At 41.2% G+C, this 11,865-nt stretch overlaps 1 protein-coding gene across 1 annotated transcript; it reads left to right on the top strand.

Moving 5' to 3' along the window:
- Positions 1-6,819: 6,819 nt before the first annotated feature.
- Positions 6,820-11,139, top strand: LOC117129907. The gene is made up of 2 exons (XM_033283122.1): positions 6,820-9,667; positions 9,725-11,139. The coding sequence occupies exons 1-2, from the start codon at positions 7,993-7,995 to the stop codon at positions 10,789-10,791; spliced, it is 2,742 nt and encodes a 913-aa protein (XP_033139013.1). The 5' UTR covers positions 6,820-7,992; the 3' UTR covers positions 10,792-11,139.
- The last annotated feature ends 726 nt before the right edge of the window (positions 11,140-11,865 follow it).

Below are 11,865 nucleotides of genomic sequence, written 5' to 3'. Positions count from 1 at the left end.
TACTTCTTCATCCCAACTCCTATGAGATTTATTCAACTTCCTGGTGATTCTCCACACTTTATGTATCCAAATCAAGCTTCTTACAAAGTGATTCATCCTGGTTTGATTGGAACGACGAAGAAGCTGTCCTATTCCCAAACTGGGAAACTGGAATCACCTGATTAGAAAGTGGGATAACTTCTTCATCCCAACTCCTATGAGATTTATTCAACTTCCTGGTGATTCTCCACACTTTATGTATCCAAATCAAGCTTCTTACAAAGTGATTCATCCTGGTTGATTGGAACGACGAAGAAGCTGTCCTATTCCCAAACTGGGAAACTGGAATCACCTGATTAGAAAGTGGGATAACTTCTTCATCCCAACTCCTATGAGATTTATTCAACTTCCTGGTGATTCTCCACAACTTTATGTATCCAAATCAAGCTTCTTACAAAGTGATTCATCCTGGTTTGATTGGAACGACGAAGAAGCTGTCCTATTCCCAAACTGGGAAACTGGAATCACCTGATTTGAAAGTGGGATAACTTCTTCATCCCAACTCCTATGAGATTATTCAACTTCCTGGTGATTCTCCACCACTTTATGTATCCAAATCAAGCTTCTTACAAAGTGATTCATCCTGGTTTGATTGGAACGACGAAGAAGCTGTCCTATTCCCAAACTGGGAAACTGGAATCACCTGATTAGAAAGTGGGATAACTTCTTCATCCCAACTCCTATGAGATTTATTCAACTTCCTGGTGATTCTCCACCACTTTATGTATCCAAATCAAGCTTCTTACAAAGTGATTCATCCTGGTGTTATTGGAACGACGAAGAAGCTGTCCTATTCCCAAACTGGGAAACTGGAATCACCTGATTAGAAAGTGGGATAACTTCTTCATCCCAACTCCTATGAGATTTATTCAACTTCCTGGTGATTCTCCACCACTTTATGTATCCAAATCAAGCTTCTTACAAAGTGATTCATCCTGGTGTTGATTGGAACGACGAAGAAGCTGTCCTATTCCCAAACTGGGAAACTGGAATCACCTGATTAGAAAGTGGGATAACTTCTTCATCCCAACTCCTATGAGATTTATTCAACTTCCTGGTGATTCCCCAACACTTTATGTATCCAAATCAAGCTTCCTACAAAGTGATTCATCCTGGTTTGATTGGAGCGACGAAGAAGCTGTCCTATTCCCAAACTGGGAAACTGGAATCACCTGATTAGAAAGTGGGATAACTTCTTCATCCCAACTCCTATGAAATTTATTCAACTTCCTGGTGATTCTCCACCACTTTATGTATCCAAATGAAGCTTCTTACAAAGTGATTCTTCCTGGTTTGATTGGAACGACGAAGAAGCTGTCCTATTCCCAAACTGGGAAACTAGAATCACCTGATTAGAAAGTGGGATAACTTCTTCATCCTAACTCCTATGAGATTAATTCAACTTCCTGGTGTTTCTCCACCATTTTATGTATCCAAATCAAGCTTCTTACAAAGTGATTCATCCTGGTTTGATTGGAACGACGAAGAAGCTGTCCTATTCCCAAACTGGGAAACTGGAATCACCTGATTAGAAAGTGGGATAACTTCTTCATCCCAACTCCTATGAGATTTATTCAACTTCCTGGTGATTCTCCACCACTTTATGTATCCAAATCAAGCTTCTTACAAAGTGATTCATCCTGGTTTGATTGGAACGACGAAGAAGCTGTCCTATTCCCAAACTGGGAAACTGGAATCACCTGATTAGAAAGTGGGATAACTTCTTCATCCCAACTCCTATGAGATTTATTCAACTTCCTGGTGATTCTCCACCACTTTATGTATCCAAATCAAGCTTCTTACAAAGTGATTCATCCTGGTTTGATTGGAACGACGAAGAAGCTGTCCTATTCCCAAACTGGGAAACTGGAATCACCTGATTTGAAAGTGGGATAACTTCTTCATCCCAACTCCTATGAGATTTATTCAACTTCCTGGTGATTCTCCAACACTTTATGTATCCAAATCAAGCTTCTTACAAAGTGATTCATCCTGGTTTGATTGGAACGACGAAGAAGATGTCCTATTCATAAACTGGGAAACTGGAATCACCTGATTAGAAAGTGGGATAACTTCTTCATCCCAACTCCTATGAGATTTATTCAACTTCCTGGTGATTCTCCAACACTTTATGTATCCAAATCAAGCTTCTTACAAAGATTCATCCTGGTTTGATTGGAACGACGAAGAAGAAGCTGTCCTATTCCCAAACTGGGAAACTGGAATCACCTGATTAGAAAGTGGGATAACTTCTTCATCCCAACTCCTATGAGATTTATTCAACTTCCTGGTGATTCTCCAACACTTTATGTATCCAAATCAAGCTTCTTACAAAGTGATTCATCCTGGTTTGATTGGAACGACGAAGAAGCTGTCCTATTCCCAAACTGGGAAACTGGAATCACCTGATTAGAAAGTGGGATAACTTCTTCATCCCAACTCCTATGAGATTTATTCAACTTCCTGGTGATTCTCCACCACTTTATGTATCCAAATCAAGCTTCTTACAAAGTGATTCATCCTGGTTTGATTGGAACGACGAAGAAGCTGTCCTATTCCCAAACTGGGAAACTGGAATCACCTGATTGAAAGTGGGATAACTTCTTCATCCCAACTCCTATGAGATTTATTCAACTTCCTGGTGATTCTCCAACACTTTATGTATCCAAATCAAGCTTCTTACAAAGTGATTCATCCTGGTTTGATTGATGGAACGCGACGAAGAAGCTGTCCTATTCCCAAACTGGGAAACTGGAATCACCTGATTAGAAAGTGGGATAACTTCTTCATCCCAACTCCTATGAGATTTATTCAACTTCCTGGTGATTCTCCACCACTTTATGTATCCAAATCAAGCTTCTTACAAAGTGATTCATCCTGGTTTATTGGAACGACGAAGAAGCTGTCCTATTCCCAAACTGGGAAACTGGAATCACCTGATTAGAAAGTGGGATAACTTCTTCATCCCAACTCCTATGAGATTTATTCAACTTCCTGGTGATTCTCCACACACTTTATGTATCCAAATCAAGCTTCTTACAGAGTGATTCATCCTGGTTTGATTGGAACGCCGAAGAAGCTGTCCTATTCCCAAACTGGGAAACTGGAATCACCTGATTAGAAAGTGGGATAACTTCTTCATCCCAACTCCTATGAGATTTATTCAACTTCCTGGTGATTCTCCACCACTTTATGTATCCAAATCAAGCTTCTTACAAAGTGATTCATCCTGGTTTGATTGGAACGCCGAAGAAGCTGTCCTATTCCCAAACTGGGAAACTGGAATCACCTGATTAGAAAGTGGGATAACTTCTTCATCCCAACTCCTATGAGATTTATTCAACTTCCTGGTGATTCTCCAACACTTTATGTATCCAAATCAAGCTTCTTACAGAGTGATTCATCCTGGTTTGATTGGAACGACGAAGAAGCTGTCCTATTCTGATGTGAGCTTGACTGAACCAGTAGCTGATCTTGCGCATGAAGAGCTGGAAGAGAGTGACAGTGAAGAGGAGCTGGATGAGACAAACACTACAATTGGATACAAGGAGCTGGATGGGAGTTCAATTGGATTTAACTCAGCACGAGACCCATTCTCTTTCTCCAATGGGCCAATAACCAGATCAAAGACAAGACAATTAAAGGAGGCAATTCTCAGATTGGTTTACACTAAACCAATCTCGACATCTGAAGAAAACCAAGTCAAAGAAGCCTTGAAGATATTCAATTGTTCAATCTTCAACACTACCTAGTTTTACTTAAGATATTTTCGAAAACTACAAGTCCTTGGTGACTCTTTGCTTTCCTTTCTTTCTACTTAAACTCTCTGCAAGATCTGATTAAAATCAATCACTTTTGTTATCAAAAAATCCTCTCTAAACTTGTGATTCCTTTGTTCAGTTTTTGGACATCGAATTTGGCTAGAAGAGTGATCTTCCTTAAGCCTTGATCTTGTTCACTAGTGGGGCTGCCTCTCACGGACTAAGATCATCCCAATCAGTGCCTGATCATTCCGCAGATCATCACTGAAACCATCTCTACCATCGATCACCAATCCCCTTTCTATCAACTCATCAATCGATCATCTTTCCATCAGTGTTAGTAACCTGATCCATCACCACCAAATCATTACCAGATCGACCCTCAAGAGCATCCTAGGGTTCTTCCTTGACCAGGAAGCTATTAAGTGGTATCAGAGCAGCTTGAGGGCTTCTAATCAAAGGGGTTTGTCGATTCAATTCTTCTCTCTCTGTTTTGGGAACCTAATTTCCTTTTCTGATTCTCTGCAACTCTCTGCAGTTTTCTTTTTCTCTTTACTTTCTATCTGTTGTATCTGCAAGGGGGCCAACCAGTATAAAAAAAAAAAAAAAAAAAGAGATCTAAGTATCTAAGAAAGTCGAGGAGAAATCCGACTAGGGCTGAGGAGAAATCCAGCCAGACTGAAGAGAAATCCAGTCTCTGGTGGTAAAGCTCCTTGCAAACCAAAATTTCTTAAATCTGTCTATCTATTTCTTTGGGGTTTTGGGATTTTTACTTCTCTGGCTTTGAGTTTGTTTGTCTGATCATTGAACTCTTGGAATCACTGAGAAAATCACTTGAGAAATCATTGAGAGAAACACTTGAGAGAAACACTAAGTGAGGCTTCGGCTATATCTATTGTGTACTTACTTTTCTTGTTGAAGTCTTAACAGGAAACCATGTCTGAAAGTGATAAAGAAAGGCCCGTGGCTAGACTGGATAAAGCACAACTAGATGCTATCATGGCTACTCTCATGAAAGAGATGGATAAAAAACTTGAATTTGTTGGAGCTACTCGTTCTACTAACCCTGTCTTTGGCACAACTTCACAGGTTAGGAGAGCCGCTAGGGAAAAGAGGAGAGGCAAGCGACCTGCAGTAGGAGACGAATCTGAGGATGAAGATACTTCTTCTGGCCGTAGTACTGATGGAGAACGGTCCGTGGGATCAGCAAGATCAGTGAGAACAGGACGTGCAGCCTCCCAAGCAAGATCCCCTACACGCCATGCAGCAAGGAACAGACCAGATGATAACCTTGGGAGTCTCAAACTTCGAATACCAGTCTTCAGTGGAACCAGCAATCCAGATGCTTATCTTGAATGGGAAACGAAGATTGAGCGAGTGTTTGATTGCCAGCACTACTCAGAAACAAAGAAGGTGAAGCTTGCTGTGACAGAATTCAGTGGGTATGCTTTGCATTGGTGGGATCAGATTGTTACTACTAGGAGAAGGACTGGAGAGCCGCCAGTTGCTTCATGGTTTGAGCTCAAGACACTCATGAAGAAGCGGTTTGTCCCAAACCACTATGGTAGAGAGATTCATCAAAAGCTGAGGAGACTTACCCAAGGAACCAAAGGCGTGGAGGATTACTATCAAGAGATGGAAATACTCATGATCAAAGCGGCTGTTGAAGAAGCTTCTGAAGCTACTATGGCTCGATTTCAGGCTGGGCTTAACAGAGACATCCAGGACCGCTTGGAGATGCAGGAGTATGAGGACATCTATGAATTGCTTCACAAAGCAATCCTCATTGAGCAGCAACTGAAGAGAAAGTCCTCAACCAAAGGATCCTATGGCAACAACTTCAAAGCGCCTACTACCAAAGATGACAAGTCTTTTGTGAAACCCAAGGAAGAGCATGAGGACAAGGGAAAGGCACCAGCTGCTAGATCCAGGGATGTGAAGTGCTTCAAATGTCATGGTTTTGGGCACTATGCCAATGAGTGCACCAACAAGAAAGCAATGATCCTCTTGGACAGTGGTGAGGTGATATCCGAAGAAGAAGAGGAAGCCATAGACTATCCAGTTCGTGGAGAACTACTTGTCACAAGGAGATCATTGGCAGTACAATCCAAGCTAGATGTAGATAATCAAAGGGAGAATCTGTTTCATACTCGTTGCATAGTTTATGAAAAAGTATGCAGTTTGATTATAGATGGAGGAAGCTGTACTAATGTTGCTAGTGAAGCTCTTGTAGAAAAGCTTGGATTGAAAACAGGGAAGCATCCTAGGCCATACCTTCTACAATGGTTGAATGAGGAGGGCGAGCTGAAGGTCACTGATCAAGTAATGGTTCCTATAACCATTGGAAGATACCAAGATGAGATCGTGTGTGATGTTCTGCCCATGGACTCTAGCCATATCTTGTTGGGAAGGCCTTGGCAGTATGATAGAAGAGTCATTCACGATGGGTTCACTAACCGGCATTCCTTCACCCACAGAGACAAGAAGATTGTACTGGCACCTTTGTCTCCACAAGAGGTACATGAGGATCAACTTCAACTAAAACTTAGGCGACAAGAAGCTAAAGAGAAACCAGCTGACAAGCAAAAGAAGGAGACTAATCTCTTAGCCAAGAGTAGTGAGATCAAGAAAGCTTTGTGTCTTCAACAATCTATGCTTTTATTTGTTTTTAAAGGTGCCCTAATGTCTTCTTCTGACCCTGCACCGGTTCTACCGAGTGAACTTGAGTTTCTTTTGCAGGACTATGGTGATGTCTTTCCAGACGAGAGCCCAAAAGGACTTCCTCCCATGCGTGGGATTGAACACCAAATAGACTTGGTCCCTGGAGCTTCTGATATGATCATGGAAAGCACCAAGGACTGGAAGCACGAACCTGAACCTGAAGAGCTTGTAGCTGAGGATGCAACCTTGAAGAACATTTGGAAACAAGAAGAATACATTAGTCTTGGCCGAAGCTTGATCATCCAAGACACCTTAACCATCATTCAAGCTACTCCACCTTCAAGCTGATCATCATCTAGGCAAGTAGCTTGTGTGTGCTCTTTTCCTAACCTTTGGTTTTGTCCCACTGGGTTTTCCAAAGGAAGGTTTTTAACGAGGCCACAAGTCTACTTCTCCTATCTCCTAGATGATTGATCTTGGTCTGTCCACATGAAGACCTTATCTTATATTTTAAGCTATGCTTTTATGTTATTTAGTTTTCGAAACTCTTTTAAATTTTGAATAAGTCTTAGTCTTGTTTTTAGATTACCAAGGGAGCCTGTTCCCTTTAATGAATTCGAGAAGTGGAGCCTGTTCCAGCCTTCTCTATATAAGCTTGTAGCCATCTTCTTTTATCATTAAGCAATCTTTTATCAAAACCTTTTGGTTCTTTTCTCTCTTGTCGTGAGTGAGTGTCTGGTGTGTAATATCCAGTCTGTTGGTGTGTAATATCCAACGCCCAAGGGCTTTAGAGAGGTGTGTCATATCCGATCTAAGCCTAGGAGTATCAAGAAGCCTTTCCGCAGCCTCTTGTGTCACCATTCGATCCACATACCTTGAGAAGCTTGAGTCTTTTGATTCGTTTCTGCAAGGATTATCCCATCTGTTCCAGAGCATCATCCTAGGATCTCATCAAGTGGTATCAGAGCAACTCTGGAAGGGAAGTGTTCGATTTTTCTCTCTGATTTTCGTTTGGGTCTGATCATATTCTGTCAAGTTTGATCTGATCTGTGTTCTTAGCGTTTAAATCTGATAAATCCGTTTGTGTTTGCTAAAAACCTGTCGATCTATTCTTATTCTCACTAGTTTTGATTGATCTATGATTGTGTTGTTGAGTTTTAATAGATTCAAGCTTGTTGATCTCGTTTCTGATAAAAACTTTTCACATTCTTGTTGCAGAAGTAATCGATTTGCTTGATCTGTTTCTGTTTTGGATTTGTGTGATTCCGATCTGTTCTTATTGCTTTGAATATAATCTATCTTGTTTGGTTGATTAGATTTCGAATTTAATCTGTCTCTGTTTAAGATTGATCGATCATATTGCGTTGGTGAATTGTTTCTGATTATCAAACTTGTTCTGATTATCAACCTGATTGTGTTTGAATTTTTATCCTCGATTTGATCTGTTCTGATTGTTATCTAAATCCAATAATTGTGATCTGTTTTGTTAGAACTACTTACTGGTTTAATTTTTTCTCTTGTCTCAGGTACCATGGCAGGAGATCAAAAAGGAGAACTCAGTAAGAAAGAAAAGCTTTTTCTTGAAGAATTCACAGCCAGTCTGGATAAAGCCTGCAAAGATCAGTTGAGAAAATTCAGACAAGACCTACATCAGCAAAGGAAAGGCAGATCATCCAGAGATGAGTACAAGAAAAAGGAGTTTGATCAGTTTGACAGAAACCGGAAGCATGCTGGATTGAAATATCAAATTCCTTCTTTTCATGGCAAGGCTGATCCTGCTGCATATGTGGAATGGGAAGAGAAGATGGAGTTGATTTTCGACTATCAAAGCTATGCTGAAGTAAAGAAGGTTCAATTAGCTACTGCTGAGTTTTGTGGTTATGCTTCAAGCTGGTGGAAGCAATTGGTGTCGTCTAGGAGACACTATGGAAAAGAACCTGTTGCAACCTGGCTTAAGCTGAGGGCTTTGATGCGTCATAAGTATGTTCCAAGACAGTACCACAAGGAAGTGCTTCGAAAACAGTCTGAAGCAAAGCCATGCTCTGCAAACTCAGTCCAGGAACAACAAGGCAGAATGAGATCAAGATCAACCGGTGTTATTGGTTTACCTAGCAAGACAACGAGCTGGTTCTGTGAGGAGGACATAAAGAAGCTGTCTCAAGTGACTATGGATGTGGAGAAACAATTCAGGGAGACCCACACTACACGTCCATCCTTAGAAGAACAGAACCAGGAGTTAATCACTTCAGTCTCAGAACTTAATTCAGCAGAGCCGGTATCAGCTACATCTATTCAAGAAGATCAAGCCAAAGAATCATCAGCTGCCATTCAGAAAGATGATCAACCCATCAAGGACGACCTGATTCTCTTCAAACAGGATGTAATAGAAGAGGAGGCACCCATGGCATCAAAATCAGACAGTGGAGTAGAGCATCTATTTGTCACTGATTCAAACGGTTTCCAAAGGACATTCTTGGGTACTTTTCTCATCAGTCCTTTTGTGTGGAACAAGACCAGAGCAGTAGAGCTTTCAAGACACGAACTGGGCATGGAACATGTTGTATTTGAGCCTGGAGGAGAGTTGTGGAATCACAGGAACAATCCCCTAGTGATTGAGAAGAAATCGGCAGCAACAATAATTGTTTTTGGTGATCTTTTACCCTCTGAAGCTAAAGGGATGCACGTCTCAGCTCAGCCAGAGTTTCACTACGAAACCAATTGGAGAATGTTACCCACTCTTTCCTGGATCCAACAAACCGGAAAACGCAGCAAATGGCCACCTGATCATCAAGATATTTTCAATTCCGCAAAACATATCGGTTTAGCCAAATTCTGTGAGCTGCTTAGATCAGATTGGGCTGGAAGGTTACAGATCTACTTGTGGAAACCTGGAGCATATGACAGCACACTTATCATCCTTGGAGAGTGCTCTGCTCGTGCTAGAACCAGCTTGGGTAATAAGGAGTTGGAAGCTGATCAAAATGCCTTGCTTCTTGATCATGTCAAGGTGTGGAAGCCACCAGATTTGCAGAAGCTTCAATACCATTTCAGAGATTGTCAAATCAAGAGTGGAGATGGAGATTTCATTAGAGTAAATGGTGAAGTGATTACTGGAGTAGGAGGAAAACTCATGTTTTCTTCTCAAATCAAGGAGAAACCACCAGATGGACTCAGTCTACATCAATCTCCAAATAAATCAGCCCGAGGTAATTATCTAGATTCAAAGAAACGCATGAAACCTGATTTGCTTTCTATTGGTACAGGTCAAACAGTTTTGAGTGCTATACTTTTCGAAAGGAGAGGCTATAGTAATGATCAGAGTATCAAGAGTGGATCCTTGGCTAAGTTGGAGATGCAACAATCAAATCTTGGAAGCTGTCTAGCCGTCAACCTTGACATAGGAGCAGTTCGAGGATCATATCTCAGCAACCAGAAGGAATTAAGCAACAAACTCAACTGCAATGGAAACTACACTCATCAGGGTCTCACGTCGAACTGGAATCATGTCCAAAGCTACTCAAATGAAAGAGTTATGGGTTCTACAAGACGGGTGATTCTGTGTTTGCTTTGTCTGAACTTTTCTGAGTTTAGAACATCTCAATCCTATCTATGGCGACCAGGTGAACATGCTAAGGTAACTAATCATGTTTTCAAGAGTTCTTTTATTGATTACACAGATATGATGCACTTGTTTTTGCCAAAAGAGTCATGTGCAGAATATATGGAAGCTTTGAAGCATACCAAGGGAAAGAACAAGCGTGAGGAAGACAAACGTTTCAAGCCGCCTGATCTAAGTCAGGAGAGACAACAGGACGTCACTTGCTTCATCCTCATCAAAGAAGCACCTCCAGATGCAGCATACAAGCCAAAACCGAGAAAATACAACTTTGGGATAAGACTCTTACTCTATGATGATTTTGCTTGTGTTAACTTGTCTTGTTTCAATGTATCAGGTCTAAGTAATGCCTCAGGAGTGAGGAAAGCCAAATGGATCAGTCCCTTCTACCTAATAGAACCAGTCAGCGACAATGCCTATCAAAGAGGCTTGCAAGGTAAGTGTAATCTGATTATAAACTCTGATGATACTGACTTGGTCCCTTCTATTGCAGGTAACACAGATTTGAGGACAAATCTTTTTGAAGTGGGAGGGGATGATATGATCATGGAAAGCACCAAGGACTGGAAGCATGAACCTGAACCTGAAGAGCTTGTAGCTGAGGATGCAACCTTGAAGAACATTTGGAAACAAGAAGAATACATTAGTCTTGGCCGAAGCTTGATCATCCAAGACACCTTAACCATCATTCAAGCTACTCCACCTTCAAGCTGATCATCATCTAGGCAAGTAGCTTGTGTGTGCTCTTTTCCTAACCTTTGGTTTTGTCCCACTGGGTTTTCCAAAGGAAGGTTTTTAACGAGGCCACAAGTCTACTTCTCCTATCTCCTAGATGATTGATCTTGGTCTGTCCACATGAAGACCTTATCTTATATTTTAAGCTATGCTTTTATGTTATTTAGTTTTCGAAACTCTTTTAAATTTTGAATAAGTCTTAGTCTTGTTTTTAGATTACCAAGGGAGCCTGTTCCCTTTAATGAATTCGAGAAGTGGAGCCTGTTCCAGCCTTCTCTATATAAGCTTGTAGCCATCTTCTTTTATCATTAAGCAATCTTTTATCAAAACCTTTTGGTTCTTTTCTCTCTTGTCGTGAGTGAGTGTCTGGTGTGTAATATCCAGTCTGTTGGTGTGTAATATCCAACGCCCAAGGGCTTTAGAGAGGTGTGTCATATCCGATCTAAGCCTAGGAGTATCAAGAAGCCTTTCCGCAGCCTCTTGTGTCACCATTCGATCCACATACCTTGAGAAGCTTGAGTCTTTTGATTCGTTTCTGCAAGGATTATCCCATCTGTTCCAGAGCATCATCCTAGGATCTCATCAGCTTCTCTCCCAAACCGCCCTGCCTATAGAACCAACCCTGAAGAAACAAAAGAGCTACAGAAGCAAGTAGATGAGCTCATTGAGAAAGGACATATCCGAGAGAGCATGAGCCCTTGTGCAGTACCAGTGCTCCTTGTGCCTAAGAAGGATGGAAGCTGGCGCATGTGTGTAGATTGCAGAGCCATCAACAATATCACTGTAAAGTACAGACATCCTATTCCTAGACTTGATGATATGTTGGATGAGCTACATGGTTCTTGTGTGTTCTCTAAGGTAGATTTAAAAAGTGGATATCATCAGATTAGGATGAAAGAAGGGGATGAATGGAAAACAGCCTTTAAAACTAAACATGGTCTGTATGAGTGGCTTGTTATGCCATTTGGTCTTACCAATGCCCCTAGCACTTTCATGAGGTTGATGAACCATGTCTTGAGGTCTTTTATAGGACACTTTGTTGTAGTTTATTTT

Source organism: Brassica rapa, unplaced genomic scaffold, assembly GCF_000309985.2.
Source record: "Brassica rapa cultivar Chiifu-401-42 unplaced genomic scaffold, CAAS_Brap_v3.01 Scaffold0242, whole genome shotgun sequence".
NCBI classification, from domain to species: domain Eukaryota; kingdom Viridiplantae; phylum Streptophyta; class Magnoliopsida; order Brassicales; family Brassicaceae; genus Brassica; species Brassica rapa.
This window is presented reverse-complemented; position numbering and strand designations above follow the sequence as displayed.